Source organism: Nestor notabilis, unplaced genomic scaffold (assembly GCF_000696875.1).
Source record: "Nestor notabilis isolate BGI_N333 unplaced genomic scaffold, ASM69687v1 scaffold13659, whole genome shotgun sequence".
NCBI classification, from domain to species: domain Eukaryota; kingdom Metazoa; phylum Chordata; class Aves; order Psittaciformes; family Psittacidae; genus Nestor; species Nestor notabilis.
In genome coordinates this window covers 1-22245 of record NW_009944158.1, presented here as the reverse complement: position 1 = coordinate 22245, position 22245 = coordinate 1, and the positions used below count along the sequence as shown (strand labels likewise).

The window sequence follows — 22245 nt, the reverse complement described above, 5'->3', positions numbered from 1 at the left end:
ATCACTGACCATGAGAAAGTAATTATTCAATTGATCTTCAAGGTTAAAGCTGCTTTCATTTAAGCTTTGAACAGTCAGGAGCATTGTTACTTACCAGCTGTATTTCAACTGCTGTCACAGGCCTGTGGTTAAGCAACTGGAGCTTTTCTGCTCTGTTTAAAAGCAAAGCATAAAACAATCCACATTACTATGTAATTTGAGGATCCCCTCAAACAACTGGGAAGATGCAAACACATTCCTGATAACTTAGGGGTGAAACACCGCTGCCAAGAATAATTCTGACTGGATTTGCAGTGTGGTTTCATTGCCATGATGATTTGGATATTTTAAATACACTACTTTCTTACGTGTTTAGACATACTGCTACTTCCACCCCTAGTCTAAGGAGGCAAGGCAGAGACCCTTACATCATTACTGTACAAGCACTAACTAACGTGCACTGTTGCTTTGTTAAACGTTGTACACAACTAAACAACTTGTCAAAATATCACAGACTCTTTTTGCTATGAACACACAACCACAAGAACAATTACCACACCTAAGAAGTCACAACCCATCAGCCAAACAGCAGTAACTTGTCACATGTACTCTCTGCAACCCACGGGGTTTAAGCCAATGCATTTTTTCATGCATTATTACCATGGGCTGAGGCTGTATTTTACAGATGTTTCTTTGGACAAAACTGTATCTTCATCTCTGTTCCCAAGCACATATCTACCTTTCTGTTGTGTTTCTACAACTGCTGGGCACCATGCAGCAAGCCAAGCGGGGGACTGCGCTGGACCGTGGAGATAACCAACCTCTTTTCCCTGTTGGTTTCCCTTTTTTTCCTTGATTCACTGCACAGTCCCACAAAGACGGGCATGACCACAAGCAGCAACGTAGCCAAGACACAGAAAGTACCAAAACAACCCCACCACCCCCCTCAATCAGTGCCTGGTTTAACATACAAGTGATAATTCCTTGATTTACAGCAATTCAAACACTTCTGATCACCTGTCCATACTCTAAGGCAGACAGAAAGCCATTCAGATTTGAAGTCCCATGCCTTTAGCACAAAAGCCCTTCAATCAATATTAACTTCTTTTGTTTTGACTTTAGATATGAACCACGTTGTATCCCTTTTTAACAGTTCCAATTCCATTCTCCTTTGCCTGCAAGGGGGAGAAGTGAGTAAAGCTTGTCTGACGTTGGTAGTTAAACACAAAACACTCCAATACTCCAGACAGACAGGGTAGCACCACTGAAGCCAGTGGGAAAATTCTGGGCACATTCAGACCCATCATTAAGCTCACCCAGCCTCACCCTCTTACTGGATTCATTTTAACCAAGCAGCTATTAGCTCTACTTTCTCATCAAGAAATCACAACTCACAAATGTCCATTAAACACTTTGATCATTCAAAGAAATTAAAAGAATGGGTATGAGAGAAAACATTTCATTGACATTTAAAAAGCTCTCTCCTTTTTTCATTTTTTTTTTTGAAGACATGATCAAACAAGTATGTTCATTAAATTCAAACCACAACATTCAGGCAATAGCTCTGAATTATTAATCTTAGACCCTACTTAAATACAAATAAGTCTAAAACCAAAGTAAAAAACCAGCTGTCATATGCCAGTAATGCATATTTCATTCATTTCAGAAGCTCAAAACGTTGACCACATAATAGCACCATGTCTAATGCCGAGAGCTGATCTTTGTGTTTGAGAACAGAAAAGCACAATACAACAGTGCTAAAGCTACAACAGATGTTTAAAAGGGTGTATGAAACAGTAACAAATGCAGTTTTATAATAAAAACATGCAATTAAAGCATAATAATAAGAGATAGGAAGAAACTTGAAAGGACATTGGGGGGTAGGGAATCTTGAATTATTATTACTTGACATACAGCCTTTCCTAGCAGCCATCTATTTTTTATGCAGCACATCTTTATTGCTCACATTCACACGTTAAAGTGAGAAGTGACAGTTAGCATGCCTCATCTGTCTGTGATACAGTAGTGAGTTACCATTCTGAAGAACTAAAGCTTGGAATTTATTATTATTTAAAGGGCATCTTTAATGCATATTTAAACCGTTTCTGAAGAGTATTACTCTGGTTTATTGCACCTGTGGGTGGCTGAGAAAGGAAACTGCACAGCTTTCAAGAGAACACAGAGCTCTCCCATGCAGGCATTTACAACCCACAGGTCAATGTCTGCGTGTCTGGAGACACTTCAGAGGTACTGTCCCATTTCAGGTGGCCTCCAACACTGACTGCACTTGAAATCTAACACCAGCTCACAGCCTCTACCACCACCAGGCACTTCAATGCTTAATCACTAATGTATGCACAGTGCTGCACGTTCAAAGACCAAGGTGCTTGTGCTGCTCAGGAGAAGCCTTTGCCAAGTGCATGTGTATGTGTTGAGACTGAATTTAATACTTCAGAAAGCACCAGGCTGACACCCAAAGAATAAGGCCTTCATTTATCCATTGAACACACAGAACGAGCAGCACTCACGTAACATTTTCCTGGCTGATGTCTCCTGAAGGAAAAATCCTGTATTACCACAGACTGGATGATCTAACAGGCCCTCTTCAGCTAAAATGTCCATGATTTCAAGTGATGGGAACAGGACGACAGGGGACTGTGGCTCAGTGAAGACAACTGCTCTGCTGATGGGCTTTGTTACACCAGAGGGGTTTGTGATGTGTATTCACAGCCCTTAAAAATAGGAAATAGCTCCAAAGAGATGACTTGTTTTTAGATCCAGCCTGCTGGTAACAAACCCAAAATCTGGACAAAGTAAGAGTTTTTAATTGTTCCACCTAATCCCTGAGCCATTCTGCCATCATTTGTATAAATGCTGGGAAATCATTTTGATCATGATGTTCAGCTTCAAAAGAAAAGCTTGTCATATTTAAATGCAGCATTTGTGAAATATTAACAACTCAGAAGAGAGAGCTCCAAGAATTCCTCCTAAATATTCACTTATCATTAAAAAGTGTACATAATTTAACATCTTCAACTTACATTTACTTTACAAATGTACCTGTATTTTTACTCTCTAAATTTCAAAGCTGGAGAGGAGGGTAAGGAATTAAAACTTGTATAAAGGAGGGGAAAAAAAGGAGAAAACCTCCGTTGTAATAAACCACAGAACAGTTCAGAATGTCTGTTTGAAAATGAGCTCTAACATTTTGGGTACCACCCAATCCTTTGAATCTTCTTTCTTACTTCTGCAGAACCACATCAGAAGATTCTTCTCAGCCTTCAGAAAAAGTCTGTAGTGAAGTGATATTTGGCACATGGACAAATACAGATTTCACATTGATTTCAGATTTCACAGTTAAAAGAGTACTTTTGCTGAAGAACGGGATGATGTTTCTACCTGTACTTCAGCATTTGCACATCCAAGCAGGGCTATCGACTGACTCACTAAAGAAAACTCACCTAAACAGATTCTTAAAGCAAATATTTTAATGGTGGTTTCAAAGGCTTTTTCTAAGAAACACCAATTTTCCAATTAGTTCCTTGAGTTTGCCCTCACTTATTTGTGTGCCTTGTACAAAGTAGGAAGGATCACGATCCCCATTCATCCCCATTTTACAGGCAGTAAGACTAAGGGAGAACAATTAAGCGGTGAGTGCTTTAAAGGTGCTGGGTTTTGGAGGTGTGAGTGGGGAAGAGATGTGGTGTGGGAGGAGGAAAACAAAGTCCCTTAAGAGAGTACATGGCAGCAGATTGTTTCTATATTCTTTGAGGCCTCCAGTAACTAATGCTGTGAAGAACTGTGTGGTCATGGCCCCTCTCCAGACCTCTTGCTTTATCTTGGGGATCTTGCAGTACCCTGAAAAGGATCTGTCCTTGCACTCATGAACTGTAAGGTGCAAAAGTACAGCAGGATGCTGGGGAGAAGTTCCTTTGTGTCAATTACAGTATAAGTCAGTATTTAAAGGCAGTGACTGTAGTGACTACATTTTCTGTTCCCTCCTAACTGTTTACATTTTCTTCCCTCTCCTGTTAAGAGCCCCTTGGCAACACAGGGTTTGGTCTTAAATTCTGAATACTGTGATTTTACAGACATCACAAAGGAATCAGAATTAGCTTGGATAGCCAAATTTATTAGATTGCTTTGGGTTTGGAGAATCAAGCATGAAAGCCAAACATGTTTCCATTGGTAGGAAGCAGTGAATACACCTCCTTTGTTTTCCCACGCTACCACTTCTATCTGCTTGGCAGCTTGATCATTACAGCAAGAGACTACTAAAAGCATTGCTGAATTTAACACTGAACCAAGAGCACCAATGTTGGCTGATCTATTGTCAAAAAGACCAGGTATTTGTAACTGCTGCCAGTTCCTCCTGTCAGAAGTAATGAAGGACAGAAAGAAAACCTTAATGTTGACAGGAGACAAGTACTGAAATCCTTTACACTAGACCTAAAATTGAGAGGTCATTTAAGGAATTAATGAGAAAAACCCAACACCTTTGTAAAACTAGCAAAAGACATCGCTGCCATAAAAGCACAAGTCCTAAAAGGGCTGGGTGAACAATATTAAACATCTCCTGGCCAATTCATCTGAGCGAAGGCATGAAAGATTTAACATTTTTTCCTCAAGAGCTAGGAAACTGCCTGGTTCTGTGCCTGGAGCACTTGACAGAGGTGCAGAAGCTGCCGCTCTGGTCCTAGCTTTCAACATTTTTTGCTTTATGGTCCCTGGCCAAGCACGTGTTCATGCCTCAGCTTCCAGACAGCTAAAACAGAGACACTATTTTCAGCTCTCACAGGAGAGCTATGAGGGTATCTCCTTGTAAAACACTTCCCACTCCCCCCAAAGCCCTATTTATAGGTTTTTACATTCACTGTTTAATGAATTCATAGCTGTTTACAAGTTTTGCACTGCACTGCACACTCACATGCCACTTCTCAGATCAGAGCCTTTCCGAACAAGTCATTCTTCACTTTTGCAGCAAGCCACATCCCACTCCTATCCTATAGCTCCACCACATCTCCAGACAAAACATATTTGACTTTTACTCAGCCACACATATCTCGTATTTTCGTTTTTCAAAGTAGCATCTTTGAAGTTGATTTCCAACAAAACTTCAGAGCCAAATAAACAGGATTGAATAGCCAAAGACACATCATGCCTGTGCTGAAGAACCAAATCTTACGCAGAGCTATTTTACAACAGGTAGAACTCCATCATGTTTAGCACCAAAGATTACTGGCAGAGCAGTAAACAACAGAAATCAGCTAAACCCAATGACACATCGTGACTAAACCAATCGATCAGTGAAACTGTTCATGTTTGCTGAAGACAAGAAATACAGGACACAGTAAAGGTCACCTGTCAAATACTTTTTGCTTACAAGCCATTAACATTTCTGTAACTCATTAGGGGATAGAAGTGTTACAGATGGGACAAAAGGACCTCAGAAGCATTTCAGCAAAGACCATATCCTTCACAGTGTTTGCTGTTTCTAAAATGTGTGCAGAAGAATGAGAGATAATTTGCAAGTAAGTAATTAAAATGTGTTAGCTGAAAAATTTCATGCCTCTTTTTGATCTGCCAAGCTCCCTACTGGAAAAATGACTCAGAACATCAAAAAGGAATTAGCACCAGGGTGCAAGAAAACAAAAGCTATATAAATGACATATTTCCCCTGAAGGTGCTTGTGTAGTGTTCCAGGGGTTTAGAAATTATGAACACCAATTAACACTAAAAAATAATAATCTTTAGACATGTTAACATTATATACATATGATTTAAGCAATGCATTTGTTTTATTTACATAGAGCTTGAATCCAAAGACACTGAGAAATAACCAACTGTTCCGTAACTGGCATCTGAAAATTGGTGCCAGGTAACTGATCAACCTAAAGATCATTTTGATAATGAAGATGGAAGTTATTGTATATTGGCAAAATACTGCAAGATGGCAAAGGGATAACTGAAGACAACTGCACAAATATGTTGACACTAGTGTGGGTATAATGGGTACTAGTGTGGGTAGATATGCTTCTCCTGCAATAGAGAACAGTAACATTTTCTCTTTCCTGTTTAGTAAATATCCAGCTGCTAAGATCAGTGAAGAAATCCCAAGCAGAAATGTGTGCAAGACATGAACAGCTACCTCTGCTTACTCCGAGGGCCACCTTAGCAGCTCTTCTTGCTCTTTGTAAGTAACTGAATTACTCCAAGTAAGTGAACTAAGAGCAGCTCAGGGGATCCTTTTGATGTCGTTATCCCAGCTCTTCTCTGTGTGTGTGCAATTTCTGACCTTCTTACTCTTAACAAAAGGAGTGACCAGAAAGTTACTACACTTGGCATCCCCTTGAGGCAAACACAAAAAAGCCTTTTAAGTTCAATGCTGCAACACAGAAGTCGGTTACTCAGCCCTCAACATCAGCAGTGTATCACTGCATGCACTTTAAGTTGGAGCTCAGTATCCACTGAGTACCCACTGACTTTTCCCAACACTGATACCAAAAGCTGACTATTAGCATCAGAGTCTCTCTGTACCTGGCATTTCCTGCAAGCACATACACAAATTAGAACCTGAATACGTACAATACTGGCAAAAATAAGCTTTAAGGTAGGCAAATGCTGCCAAGCCTCAACATGCATCAAAATCAGTGCTGACTGCAATATTTTGCTTGGGTACAACACATGATAAGCCTGAATTTAGTTCATGCTCCATTACATCTAAAAAATAAACCAAACTTTTGCCAACTCAGATAAATCCATCTTCACACTTCCTACAGCATGCGTGCTTATGCTTCTGCTCATTAAATAACAAGGATAACTGCCTCATTCATCTAAACAGAGGGTGAAGAATATTTTCAGCTTAACTGCCCCCCAGAAGCCTGTATTTGTATTTTCTCTAGACTGCCTGGATTTTCGTGAACACTGGAACATGCAAGCTGCTCATTCAAGAGAATGCATACAAAAGATGAGTGACGGCTGCAAGCCATTTCCTCACATAAAAGCAAGATTCCACTAATCAGAGTTAATTGTCCGTTATGCAGACTCTTACAGGACCTGCCTAGGGAGAAATCCCAAAATGGCAATTTCCCACTTCTAGGCCACATCCAGCAGCAGCTGAGACTCAGCTAGAGCCAAGATCCTCATTTCCAGCTGAGGGCAAAATGATGTGGAGTTGCCTTCGGGACATACAAAGCTCAGGCTGCGGGAGACAAAAATGTGCACAGTTATGGGAGAAGAAAATGGGTGTGAGGTCTGTGTTTGAGGGGAGAGTGTAGGAGATGAGGATGGGAGATTCAGTACTGGAATCCTTTACAGTAAAAACTAAGTTCTTCTAGAAGACAAAAAAAGCACTGTCTTCTATTCAAGAACACACCACATATCTGGGTAGAAAAAAGGACTGTACGCTGCTGTAGTGCATTGCTCTTCATCGGTGACAGGATGAGGGGTAACAGGTTCAAAGTTAAACAGGGGAAGTTCAGGTTAAATAGAAAGAAGAAGTTCTTTACAGTGAGGGTGCTGAGGCACTGAACAGGCTTACCAAAGAAGGGGTGAAAGCTGCATCCCTGACAGGGTTCAAGGCCAGGCTGGACAGAGCCTTGGGTGACATGGTCTAGTGTGAGGTGTCCCTGTCCATGGCAGGGGGTTGGAACTAGATGATCTTAAGGTCCTTTCCGACCCAAACCATTCTATCATTCTATGATAATCCACTCACAGATTAAAAATAATAATAAAACCAGTCACATACTGTTGTGTAAATTAAGACAAAATGTATCATATTCTGTCAGCAGTGAGCCAAATATTTACAGCATTTTGTTTTAAGCAAAACTTGGTATTGTACGTTTTTAGCTACTGAACTCCTAGACCGTATGTAAACATGTATGTATGCACACTGTGTTTCTCTAGTAAGAGATCTATAGGCATGGGTAAGAACAGTATTAGTGACAAGACACAGCACATAGAGCTAAAAAAACCCCTAAAACATCTGTGACTGTGCAGAGGCAAATCAGTCCTCAGGAATGGATGCTTTTTAGTTGCTAGGAAAACCATAAACTAACAGCAGATAACCATGGATTTCATTACTAGTTGAAAATACTTAAGAGTCAAATCCTATGGTCTTGAGTCAACCACAGCAACTCGTGTAAAATGTCTGAATCAAGATCACAAGATCTCCCTTAGGGATGAGCAGTCCTGAGCTGTGGTCTGTGGAATCACAGTACCAGTCTGCCCGTGGGCTGTATCCTCCTGCGGGGTTACCAGTGTACTTCAGTGTCAGGACATTCATCGAGGATGAAATCTAAGGGCTGGTAATGGCATCTGAATATGAAAAACTGAGCAACACCGCTACAAACTGAAGGGTTAATTTCCAACCCATTTAGAGGGAAACACAGCAGCCTTTTTAAAGAGTATTCAATGATGCTATTGTTAAACTAGCACCATCCTGGTTTTAGTGTTGAATATTCATTTCAAAGCTCTGGAAGAGACAAAAATTACAAAGGAAATCATTCAGTGTTTAATATTGCAGAGGTTTATATTTGTTGTAGTTTTTGGCAGTAATGAGGGAAAATACTTTCTAGAAGCACTACTGATTTTCAGCTCAACACTTCCTTGAATGTGTTAACATAAGGACAAAAAGGGCAATGTTTATGTCCATTTTTAAAAGAAGTATAATAATAGGCAGTGATTGGAAAAGTGGTTATTCCAAAATTCAATCCAAGATAGGCTATCAGTAGCAGGGAAAAGTACAAGCAGAGCCAGCTTTCATTTAATGGCAATTACAGAGCACAAGTTTAATAAATGCTCTTTTCATGCAATGCCATTCACACCACCTTAGAAAATATGAAGCCATTCCAGGGACTAAAACTGGAAAATCAGCTGCCAGTGGCACAGTGTATTTCCAAGTACAACATGGCTCACTGTACTGCATTAGCCAAAGCTTGAGGCCTCCACAAGGTAACAATAAACCTTAGTACGATGTCAGTTCAGAGCTTTTCATTCTATAAAAATCTCGGTTCTACAGTTTGGATCCTACCAAAATAACTGATGACAAGGAAAAAACTGTGCTTAACCACCCTGTATTGACAATATGAGTGAAATCTATGTTTAGATGTCATTGCATTTGCTCCATTTAGCAAGGCAGCTATCTGAAATGACTTGGAAAGGTTTAAGTTGTTTGTACACGGTAGTAGTTTTTAAATGAGAAAAGCCCAGAAAATGGATGGCTGTCAGCAGAAAAGATATGCTGGTCTGGTAACCTGGTAACCTGAGTAGCAAAGAGCAGCAGTAACAGAAAGAAAAGGCTTGAGGTGATTTTCCAGGAACCGCACCGTGTGCCAACACAAGGCTATCAGCTAACTGGAGCCAGAACGTTTCAGGACCTTCAGGTTTGTGGAAGGAGTGCAGGAGAAATGAAAATACACTTGATTAAAAGCTCCGTTCTTTAAATGAATGTGCCTCGGTTCTTGTTGCTTGCTCTTTCCTCGTTACCTTGAAATTCTCACATGCTCTAGCACAACCTAGTGCTTGAGTGCTGCAATAACATGCTGCGCGGGGGCAATGAGCTCAGTGCGCTACCTACCTCCACCGGGTTTTTAGATACAGCTGCGAAACCTTCTTCTATTCAAAGCCCTGAAGTCCCTGTATTAGAAAAGAAGATGCTGAGCCAAGTTAACAGCACAAACGCACTGCTTAAGTGTTTCCTCCTTGATCAGAGGCAGAGTGCTAACAAGGAATTGAAACAGCAGAGGAAGCAGTCTAAGATGATGGGGTGTTTCTGACCAGTCTTTTAACCAGATCCTCTAACCCTCTAGCAACAAGAAAACAGAAAACACTGCTGTGCCCTCAGCGAGGATAGACACCAACTAACATGTATCTTAAATCAAATCACCTCCTTTCAGAAAGCTGTTACCAGCAGAGACAGCATATGACCAGCTAAGCAATTAAGGGAGAGAGCACATCTTTGAAAGCCTTGCCCAGAAAGGAAGTGGCAAAGACAGACTCCGAGGTTTATTACTCTCTGTGGAAGGAAAAGTCATTACAGCAAAATCATGTAAACAGGGTCCTGGGACAGCAAACATTGAAGCATTGAAGCAAACAACTTTCCTCTCAAAGGGGGAGAAAGCTCTCTACCAGGTAACTGGAACAAAATCCCTAGTGAAGTCTTTTATACAAATACCACAGAATGGAAATGATTAAAGCCTTCAGTTTCTCATTTATTTAACAACAGAGCAGTGTTGAAATGATCCTGGTTATGAACCAAAGGGTAGTTCAGAATTTCCTTGGAGGCATTACTGTTTTAAGTGGTTTAACATAAAATGCATTATATAGTAATTGCACACCATATGCTTTCTGTGTTTTGGTGTGAAGAGGCTGCCAGATGGGCTTTGATACTTCTAGCTTCAAGTGTCTGAATGGAAAAGATTAGAAGAAAGAAGAACTGCCAAGATCACACTAAATAATTCTGTTTCTTATTTTGTAAAGTATCTGGCAAATATCAAAGCTGCCACGTTCTTTACCAGATGACAAAGATATTACCAAAGTTGTACAGGATGCTCAAGGAACTAAGGTCACACTGGTCCAGTGTGAGTTAAGATGAGCCATAAATGCAGTAAACTAATGGTTGGTTCTTCACACTATCATCCCTCTGCCATGAAGCAGAAGGAAATGACTTTGGAATAATTCTCTTGCTATCTCATAGATTGATTCAGAAAATAAAGGACAGAGAGGATGATACCTAAAACCAAAGGCACCTCCTAGCACCCATAAAAAACAGTCAAAAAGCTCATTTCAAGCTTGTAACTATTTCAACCCTTGCAGCAGTGCTATATTAAAGCTCCCATAAGAGGCAGACATGGGAAGGTGAATATTTGGGTAGATCTTCACAAAACAGGCACTATGGGAGACCAAGAGATTCTGTAGCAAGAATTTTCTTCATTATGACCCAACATCATTTAGTGTTTCACTCAAGAAATAGTTTGCTGCCAATGTAGTACACTTTCTTTTGTTTCCACACTATCAGGTCTTTATATTCAAGAGTTATTTTCTCCATGCTCCAACATACCCACTACATTAATTAGCATCCCACTATATAAAGCGAGCTATGGGAGATGAAAACACTGATGTACTGACCTGGCAACTTTAGTTCTACAAAAGCAAGCACTACAAGCAAAGTTACAATACCCCTGACAAAGCTTCCAAGTACTAGCACCCCTGTGTCTGCAGAGACAGCAATACTGTGATCAGAGCTGCTGACAGACTGGATGTGAGCATGATTGTTTGTAGAGAGGGGGCACCGAAAGCCAGTAAAATAGCTGACAATCTGCTTTCTACACAACTTACTGTGCTTCAGACAGGGTAAAAACTTGCCTCGTAGCACTTCTCTCTCCAGATGCTCTCACTTTGCATTCCTTTTTGTGACACAACCAAATTATTAGTAGCTCTCCTTCCCAGAACATGAACTCTCTGAGAGTCCTTCCAGCAGGGAAGAAAAATGTAGTCAGTGTCTATACAGCATATACTACTCCTTTGTGGTGAAGGAGGAGGCATTTAGAAGCAACTAAATCTCTGTTCTTTCTGCTTTAAAAATCAGTTGACTGATTAGAGCTATCCAAGCAAGTAGCCAACTGATGCAATTTCTTTCTGGGTCTGATTATTTACAACAGGCTTTGCTCACACTCTGCAGAGAGATTCAAGAGGATTATGCATTCCAAGCACTGTGGACAGGTATTTGCATCACTGCCAAAGAGGAAAGATGCCCTTTGAGTCTTCTTGTAACTACGAAGGAAATCTTTTCTTTTCTACTCGGGACTTCCCAAGATAAGAATGAATTCTATGTTCAGCTTTACTGGAAACTGCAGGGGGGAGGGTTGACTGACACAGTATTTAGGTAACTGAAATGTACATCTCAGAAATCCTGTTGGATATAAATATCAGTGGACAAACAGCACAAAAAGAGAAGCTGAACATCTTCCCTTGCTCAACACCAATTAGAGAGCAAAATCCTGCTCTGTAGAGGGGTTCACAGATTCACCTGAAAATTAACTTCAGAATAACATTTTCCTCATACATCTATATTAGAATTTTATTTACTTTTTATCTCCCTGAAACACAATCACCTTTTTTTTATCACCTTTTAGGAATGAATGCATTTTTCCCTTAGAAACTTCATAAAGACTGATAATAAACAGAGGTTGGGTTGGGGGGTTCTTTGCAGTTCTCTTACCGTGTTCAAAACCCATTTACAACTTACAACTTCATCCTCAGAAAACATTTTATGAACTCTATTTTGTGCTTGGACCATGTGAAAACATGCTAAAAACCAGCATCCTGACAAGAACCTGTTTGAGAAACACAGTGGTAACCACAGGCCCACTTAAGGAAAAACTCATCCATGTAGATGTTAACGAGTGAAGGAAAAAGATGTTTGGATGAGTATTCAAATAATGGCAGAAAATACTTAAAACATGTTAATCAAAACCTAACAGGTTATCATACTGTGTCTTTGAGCATCAATTTTTCACCATTACCATGAGTTTACACTTCTGTTCAAAGGCACAACTTACTTGGTTAGCTTATGGCCTTTCATTGCTACGAGGAAATTTCTCACCGTCTCAGGACTCTGGTATCTACAGGGTGTTTTTGAAATGTACTTCAGTGTCTGCAACAGACAGAAAGAAAGTATTTGTTATTTCACAGTTTCTCTTTGGTTTACCAGTTGTCTCCTCAGTACCACTCAGGAAAATTCAAAAAGTCAATTCCAGTTCTTGGGGGTTGGTTTATTATTTAACAGTGGGAAGCACTGTCATAGATGACTCAGATCATTCACGTTTTTCTGCCTTCCGTAAGACTACACTGATATTTGCCGAGGGAGTAAGAAACAGGCATCATGTAACTACAACTTTATGTGATGGAAATGACATTAGCACTTATCCAGAAAGCCCCAGTGAATTCATTCTGTAACGACATGAACCGACCAGCTCATTGCACACCCAGGAGAGAATTATGGCTTTGACTATTCCCTCTGTGGCTCTGAATGGCCATTCATCTCATCGCTTCAAAACCCAAAGTTACATGCTGAAGAAGAGTACAGGAAAGGAGTGAGTTTTAGCTCTGCCTACTAAAAAGCACCTGCTGTTTGTGGTGCATTTGCTTTCCTGGCTTGAAAGAATTTTACGACACTAAGATTGTGATCAACACATACTTACAGCTGTGCCGAATAGCATCACTCACATTTACTTCTCTTTTAAAACCAACAAACATTTACTGTCAAAGTTAGTTTAAAAAGTTATCAATTTTGTGGTGTTTATTTTTCTGTTGTTGGTTTGGGGGTTTGAGGGTTTGTTTTTGTTTTCAAGCAGTAACACTTCAGAAAAGTTTGATGCTATCCATCCTTAAAACCATGTTACCTTCTGCCAAGCTTTCATGTGCTCAGTGCCAGGGATACTCTCACTGCCAACCCATAAATAACTCCTTAAGCTCTCCAACCTATGGTTGTTTTCATCCTTTATATGCTATTTGGCAATACTTTCTTGAAGTTCATAGAAGCAGGTTAGGTGGGTTGCCATGAAAATCTGCAAGAACTATTAGAAATGCTTATCTGACAAGACAATTTATCTTTGCTCCATCTTTTGCATGTAACACCCACCAACCTCAGCTAACTGTTGCAGCAGATGTTACATCTGCTTGCATTATTCAAACAACATGACAGCCAGCACAGATAATACATAATGTAACTTGACATGAGTAAAAACCAAACATCTGCTGATAAAAACCCCACACAAATTCCAATTCACAGCTGTCTTTTCACTGGAAGTAGCTTAGAATCTTGCTGAATGTTGCTTATTGCTGGGATTAGACCCCAAAATGAAAGTTGGTAATAAATGCCCATCAATAGAAAAGGCAAGGAAATCCTTGCATTGTCTGCATTGTGTGCATCAGCAACTGAAGGACTTAAGAGTATTGTCAATGTCTGGTTTGCATTAAGGAAGAAAATCTTCACCTGTTGATAGTGCATAGCTATACATAAAGCTTAAAGGTACCAGTACAACTGACTCCTGGTGCACTAACTGGATTGCAAATAGAGAGACATGTGTAGTAGGACAGCACATGCACAGATTGTCTATAACAATAATAAAACCCCCATACAATTCTACATGGTACTCTGGGTTTCTTTCTTAGCAAATCTTATATATTTATATCTGAAAGTCAGAGGCCAAAAAAGCAGCATCAGTATTCTCACAGCAGAAAACAACAGACACTGGGAAAAAATGAGCTACAAGATCACTAAGGCAAATAAGAGAATAGACAAATGTATTTCCAGTGTACTTCCATTAAAATCTGTTAGCATTTTAAAATGCTAGGTAAAGGAAAACAGACTTCAACATCACAGGATAAACCATCCCACTACACAGGTAGAGAACTGATGAAATATGAATCACTGGTATTCTTAAGGCGCAGTTTCATTGGACTGTTAAGAAATATATTTAAAAGCACAATAAGGTGTTAGATACCCCTCCTTTCTGTAAGCCCTGCCTGGCCTTTTCAGGCAAAATGAAGTTGTCACTCATCAAGAACAACTGACACTAAATCATCACATTGTCATGTAATGAAATTATTTAATAGGAGTAATTTTCTTTTCCAGTTAAGTCTTTTCTTAGCAATTTCAAATCAATTAAAGTGCTGGACATACAGCAAAACATAGCTCCAGTTTAGCTAGCTTCATCTTGTCATTTCAATAGCAGTGGATACAAGCCTGCCCACAGCTCATGAACAAAGACAATCAAATTCTGGTTTTCTTTCAGTCAAATATAACGAAAATATACCTAGAGTTTACACCAGCTTCACTCCATGCACAAAAGCAAGCTTCCTATAGGTACTTAACACAGTAATGTAACAAAGCAATTAAAGGTGCCTTCTCACAGAATGTACTTACAGGATCTTTCTCAGCTGTTTAAAGCAGTACAGGAAGAGACTGTTTGTCTCCATGAAGATTTAAATTAGATTTTTGATAAGCCCCTATTTTTGTTGAATATGAGGCTTAGGAATTACAACTCTGTACCTTTTCAAACAAAGCCAGAACTAAAACAAAACAAAGCATAGGCCAAATCTTATTCACATGAGTAGTTTCACTGCTCGACAGGATTACTCATGCAAGCAAGGCAAACTGCTTTCAACTCGCTGCTAATCGTGGTGCCACTCATGCAATTCTCCAACGCAGACACAATAGGTCACACTGCAAGTCTGTTATGAAGTTGCTCATTTGAGATTTCAAAAGTTCATACTTGTATCATATGATTTTAGAAGTCCTTCCTAGCATTATCTTAAGCACTTATTTCCAGTCTGACATTCAAGTGATGTTGCCATGTGAACATATGATTTGGTTATTCTTCTGACAAAAAAAAGAAAAATAGTTGGAAATTACTAGTTTATTTCTGTTAATGAAAAAAATACCATATGTGATCTGTGCCTCAGCTTTGGAATTATGATTATGTGGCATCATCAATTCATGAGATGAAAGAAAGTTCTTCCCTGCATCTTAGTAGAAGAGAATATTTGGAATAGTAAGAATAAAAGAAGTCACAAAAGTAAAACTGTTAAAAAACTGTTGTGACAGATTTTAGTAAGAGCAGCCTCTGCTCTGACAGTGCAGTCAGCCACAGCCTGAATAAACTGACCACAGAAAGTGGCAAATATAGTATTTTACTGTGGTTTTTACAAGGGAGGTTTGATACAAAATTATTAACATACAGACCTAAGGATGTAAGTTACTCCAGTCTGGGCTAATTTGCAAAGGAATGTCACAGTGCTACTCACTTCATACATGATTGTGTTCAGATTCTGCTGACCAGAGCTCTGCTTGTTTTTCCCACTCTCTTTGCGCTGCTGCTTAAGATCAGTGAGTAACTGGAACACCTGAGGGAAAAAAAATTAAGTGTTTTAGACCATTTAACAGCATTTTCCCAGGAAAACAGAAATGAACAACACAAAATCCCATCAACCAGACCAAAACAATGTGGTTTCTTTGGTGAATGCACCAGCAATTGAAGTGAAAAATGTTTTGGCACCACGATTAATAGGTATGTAAACTGATTTTTAATAACAGATTTTCAGCACTTGTTAAGTGTTATCCAAGAGCACCAAAGGAGAAGTTGCCAGGATGAATCTATCCTCTTGTTTATCTTATGTCCTGAGCACAGCTGGGTCATACTCTGCTATACTGGCACAGAACTCCCATTTAAATATGAGTGATGCTTGAAGCAAAATGTCACACAAGTTTATGGCCCTTCTGGATTTGTTATAAGAGATATACCTATAATATTAAAAGGGATATGTATCCCGTCTCACAGAGATGCAATTTTACATTATCTGCCAAAAAAGTAAACTCTACAACTGTCACACTGCCAGGAACTAACTAAATAAAGGCTTGACCTATAGATGCTCCAGAGATTAGTGATCCCGTTGTAAATTCCAGTGGAGTTATTCATTATAGCAAATGTTACAGTGACCAGTACGGTGTTATGGTATGTTAAGCCACAAAGATTAAATTAGCTCCCTATTTCATCACAGCAATGTAATACAAACAGACATTCCTGAAAAGAATGTAATAAATTTGTCTTCACATTTCTGATGCAGTGATTATTAATATACGAACGAGATTCTAAGTCTGAAGGCAAGGAAGATGTTTTGATTTTTGCAACTGTGCTTTGTCAAATTCATTACAACACCGCAACATCTTTACTCATCATAGCTAGATCCACAGCAACCTGTTGAGACAGCACCACAATTACTCTTTTATTCCCATATTAAACCACATCAGGTTGAAATTTCTTTAGATGTTTTGTTTCACGCTTTACAGTATATCAGCAGCCAACACCCACAGCAAAGTAACCAACCACTTCTTTTTGTTCATTCCCTAATTTTTAACTAGCTTCAGTCAAGACCCAGGTAAGATATCTGGATCATATAAGATATCAAGATCCATGATAAACTGACAAGTCCATAGAAATAAGAACACAAGCATATCTAGACAGTAAGAAATAAGAACATAACCTGCAATCCCCTTATAGGGCATCTTCCGTGAAACAGGAACACCCGTCAATCCTGACTTGAAAGCCAAAACTCAAGTTAGGAACTTTTACCTAATAAATATTTGAAGAAAATGTAGCCAGTGACACCAAAACACAACATGACAACTGGAAACTCACAGAAGAAGTGTAGGCATGGAACATACAACGTGTCAGTCCTGCATACTTCTTTCAAACACCACTTTCTGAGCAAAATATTACCTCGATAAAGAGAATGTTAGCTATGCCAGTCAAATAGCAACTGAAAAGAGGAGCAAACAGAAAGATATCAGTAGTTTCAGGGGAATCAGTACTTTGAAGAGCAGTGAAAAGCCATGCCCCAAAAGCCTATAGCTGCAGACACTGCAAATCCCTTCCTGTAAAGAATGGAAAAGCTGCATATGTGACAACTCTGCTGTGAAAGGGAAATGAGAAATAAGCACTCTCATCAGTATAACTTCATTTTCCACTTCCTTTTGCTCTTTTTCAACACACATGGTACATTCATCAACAAAAGGACTCGGCTGAAGAAAGTTCTGACTGAAGAGCATGAAGAATGGATTCTGCAGTTCTCTCTACTCTGGACCATACCCTTAGGACACCTACAGATTTTACGTAGCGTGGCTGGCATCACTTGAACCTCAGCAGACAATAATATCTATATTCCAATGACATCCCAGCACACGAAGAAGAAGGAAGCAGAGATGATTTTGCAATAAATAATCTCTGAAATACTTGCTATTTTCCTTATTGCAACAGGAGATGTTTTTAACAAACAGCCACCTAATACTAGTTTGGCTGACACAGTATCATGTCTTTCTCAGGCAAGACAGTTCTTTCCAAGTAAGTCATTAAAGCCCTTCTAACAGTCCCCAGATGGTTGCTCTGCTGTACACAGTCAGATGCAGCTCATGATAAAACATTTCAAGATTTATTTCAGAACAGATGGAAACAGCTGTGCAACACTCAAACGTCAGTAACAAATAATACAAACAAAGCACTTGGCTTATTAAAACCATGCCAAAAAATTACATTCACGGACAAGGCACTGAAATCTCTCCAATACCTGGCTGAGGTTAAACCAAGAAGAACACTACATTTCTGTTCGTTATATGTATGCCAATATTCATTGTTTGTTACAACAGAGCACTCCAACTTCCTCGTGGCTCCAGACTAAGGGGCATCACTGGCCCCTAGGAGTGTTTATCCTGAATAATACATCTCAGATGAGCCAACTCCTTCACCCTTCCTATAACCTAACCTGCTTTGGATGATCTTTAAAAGAATACAAGCATTCGGGGCTGTAAGACTGCATTTCCAGTAGCATTGGCTTTCATACAACTATGCACTAATAAGTTGCAGGTTCTTGGATGATACTGCACATCACAAGGTTAAAGTTAAATACGAAACAGTGATTCTAGCAGCAGTCATCTGTGAAAACTTTTCTGCAAGAGTTTTTATTTGCAATATTAAATGCAGGGAGATGGAAATCACATACCAGTCTTGCTGATTGCCACTGGCAACTTTCAGCTACCACAAGAGTATACAAGTGACTGATGACAGCTTTAAAGTGCTGGTTTAAAGCCAGAACACAGCTAAACTTACCTCAAAGTTACTGAGCAATGCAGCATTTGCATCCTTCCTAAAAGGAATAATGAAAACAATTATTTATGTTCCAAATGAAACTGTTCAAAGTTTTTCTTGGCTGGTCACACATTCTAAAAGAACAGACACTACTTTTCTCTGGAAAATATTTTTCCAAACATATTACATAACTATATTTTGCACACTATGCCCTGTAAATCATAATACACTTGTACAACATAATCTGTTTACTCAGCCACTCTGATTTATTCACTCACTCAATTTTACACACGAAACCCAAACTGCCTTGCTTCTTCCTTACAAAAAAAAAATGCCTCTAGTTTTATTTGAATAAAGACTGATGGGACATATAATTCAGATGACACATGCTATTTATTTTTTAGTCAAGAACACAGAGAAAGAAAATACAGAGACTATTTTAGTACCACACGTGTGTGAATAAATATGGCACTATATTTACACATATTGCTCTGAGTAAAAAAACCACCTCACTCCATCTCATCTTCATTATAGAATCACAGAATCAACGAGGTTGGAAAAGACCTTTAAGCTCATGAAGTGCAACCATTGCCCAGCACTGCCAAGGCCACCACTAACCCATGGCACTGAGGGCCTCATCTACACAGTGTGTGACCACTTGCAGGGACGGTGACTCCAGCACTGCCCTAGGCACCCTGTTCCAATGCCTGAGCACCCTCTGGGCAAGGAATTGTTCCTAATATCCAATCTAACCCTCCCCTGGCACAGCTTGAGGCTGTTTCCTCTTGTGTCTACTCCTGTGCTAGCATCAGGCAATGCTAAGAGTTTCCTATTTTCCACCAGCCAAACAATTCCCCACTAATTCTGTCCTAATTAAGCAAGAATCCTTGTCCACCGCTGGTAGGCTGAATGCACTGAGCCAAGCATGTATTTAGAGTTGTCATGCCTCTATTACTACTGCATCTTGTAATTTTATATATTTAAATTCAAATAAAGGGAGAAAAACTGATGCAGAAAATCCTATATTCCCCGAACAACACATTCTGCTGAGCAGTCAGCAGCCACAACAACAGACAGCTTCCATACAAAAGGAAAAAAAGGCCTTTCTCAGGTCTGTGCAGCAGCTTCTGAAAAAAAAGGTACCATGTATTGTTAAGCACCATCAACTGTTTGAATAGAACTGTCACGTTCATCACTTTCAAACGAGTTCAATGCGTCCACAAACTTCCACAGGTTCCATCATTGTTTTTAAATGAAAAGGACCTTCTGAAATACGCTGAGATGAACTTCAACTTCCATTTCGCTGACTCGAGTGAAACTTCAGCCAGTGAGCTCACACACGCATTAGTTTTCATTCATGTTTTACAAACCATATAGCTTTTGTTGTTAGGTAAATGCAATCCTCCAGAATGTTTGCATTCAGGCTATCGCTACAGAAATCCCTATGGATCAAAGACATTCTTTGTTAGAAATAATAATGCCATAGAAGAATGATATAGGGAATTACTCAGTTAAGTGAAAGGGTCATATAAATACATGACTACACGAGTGAGGCTGTAAAAAAGCAGTCTGAAGGTAAATAATTCAGACAATTGTTTCCTTTTTAATTCAAAAACAGTGGCATAGAGAAAAATACTTATTTTTTCTTCTAACAGTGGAAGTGAATCAGTCTCAAATCTTTTCCTTGTGCTGGATTACCACAGTTATAAACTGATCAACGAGACCAGCTTCTAAAACCTTTGCAGGACTTACAAAGCAGAAATACAATTTTCTTCAGTGCTAACTCCCAGGAAGCAACTGCCAATTTTATACATTCAGAAAACAAGAAATTATAAATGATGAATTCTAGTGCATATTTTTAAATAGTCAATTAAACAGCCTGCTTCATTTTTATGATATTAAGACTTAATATTAAGCAATAATAAATATATGACTTAATATTAAGCAGAAAGGAAAAAAACAGCATGTTAACACCAACTGTATAAACACTTTTTAGAATCTTTAACTAAGTAATATTCGCCCAAATTTGAGTCCAAACCAAAATATTATTGAGAAGGTAAAAATACTAGGAAACTCTCCCAGTATATGGCATCACACCCCTCAAAATATCACTGACCCATCGTGTTTTTAAATCCACTACTGAAATTATGCTGCACATTTAAACCACAATGTTTTTTGGAGGGTTCTTTCCTCTAGTAGCAGATAGTTCTGACATGGTATGAACTTAAGAGAGGTTTTCTTCATTGCAGAGCTTCCCTCTATAAAGGCCATCAGGCAGGAGGAGGCAAAAGATTAGGAAGATTAAATGCCAAAAGTAACTCAAGTGCAAAATGGCCTAAACTGTTCCATTCCAATGCAAGGGAGATTCACCCAAAGCTCAGGAATTCATCCCCACGTCTTCTACACTGATGTGCCTTCTTATTGGTACCAAAAGAAATAGCACCGGTAAAATAAGTTGGGCTACTCAAGGTAATAAAACACAACTGGACGTATAAACATCATGGTATCAAAAGCATCTTTCTCAGCAGGGCAAATCCTCACATGCAAAAGCAGCTTTCAGCCTGTGCGTGCTTCACAGCATTTTTCAGTATACACCAGCAAGAACAGCTCATTTCCTCGCAGGCGGTTACTCACGCTGAGGCTAACATAACACAAACCTGTATTTCAATGGGTGTTTCCTATCTGTTATCTACTTTTGTATTCTCTGTAAAGATCTGATTATTATAATAATAGAGAATATTTAATGATAACGAAGCATCCATAGATAACATGAACTGCAATGGCTCAGCTGACTTTGGTGGGTGCTGACAGACATCCCATGGGACTCCTATCCTCCGTGCTCCCATCCATTAGGAACAAGTGCCACATACGCATATAGAACCACACAATGTAATGAGCTCCACAGAACTCTTAAGACTGAGTTTCTGTGATTCAAAACAGCTCAAACCCTATTGTTCTGTGCCTAGGTGACGCTAACAAGACAGAAACACACATAGTGCTGTCAGCTTAGGAAGGTACCACCACTTGCTGCCAGGGACAGCAGCCTGGGGGCTGGCTGGTGTAATTACTTCAGCTCTCAGCTAGCCAACACCTTGACTCACCTTTCCTGCCTGTGACAGAACCATCAGGGTTGGAAGTGACCTCTGGAGATCATCTAGTCCAACCCTCCCCATTAGGTTTCCTCCTTCTCCAGCGTATTCAGCGCCCACAATAAGCTCTTTGCCTGACACTCACAGGAATAACCCTCTCCCTAGAGCTGAGGATCCATGTTTCACCTCTCCAGGGCAGGACAGAGAAGGGAGCACAAGGAGACAGGAGGGCAGCGGAGATGGGGCCCAAGAGCAGGAGTCAAGCTGAGCCACGATGCCTTTTGCCCCAGCAAACAGATGTTTTAAGGCGCAACCCCTCCGTTTCTCACCAGAATGCCTGAACACACTGCTGGTCACAGGAGTGCCCAAGGCCCAATGTACCCCCTGCACACCACAGGCAGCACCATCCCGACACTCGCACACAGACACACTGCTGGCAGCTCCACACTGTTATACAGAGGCACTTTTTACAAGTGACAGGACAAAGGGCACTTGTTTTAAACTAGCGGAGGAGAGATTTAGCTTAGCTCTAA

The 22245-nt window shown here is 39.7% G+C and overlaps 1 protein-coding gene across 1 annotated transcript in view; it reads right to left on the bottom strand.

Annotated features, from left to right (window-relative positions):
* The window catches only part of CRCP (CGRP receptor component), a 28298-nt gene extending 8376 nt beyond the window's left edge, over nt 1-19922 (bottom strand). Inside the window, exons 1-5 of the mRNA XM_010022296.1 lie at nt 19911-19922; nt 18645-18677; nt 15790-15888; nt 12540-12634; nt 95-152 (exon numbers count right to left, since the gene is read on the bottom strand). Of these exons, the coding sequence (XP_010020598.1) occupies nt 95-152; nt 12540-12634; nt 15790-15888; nt 18645-18677; nt 19911-19922 (297 nt within the window). The remainder of the gene's footprint in view (nt 1-94; nt 153-12539; nt 12635-15789; nt 15889-18644; nt 18678-19910) is intronic.
* Nucleotides 19923-22245: the final 2323 nt, after the last annotated feature.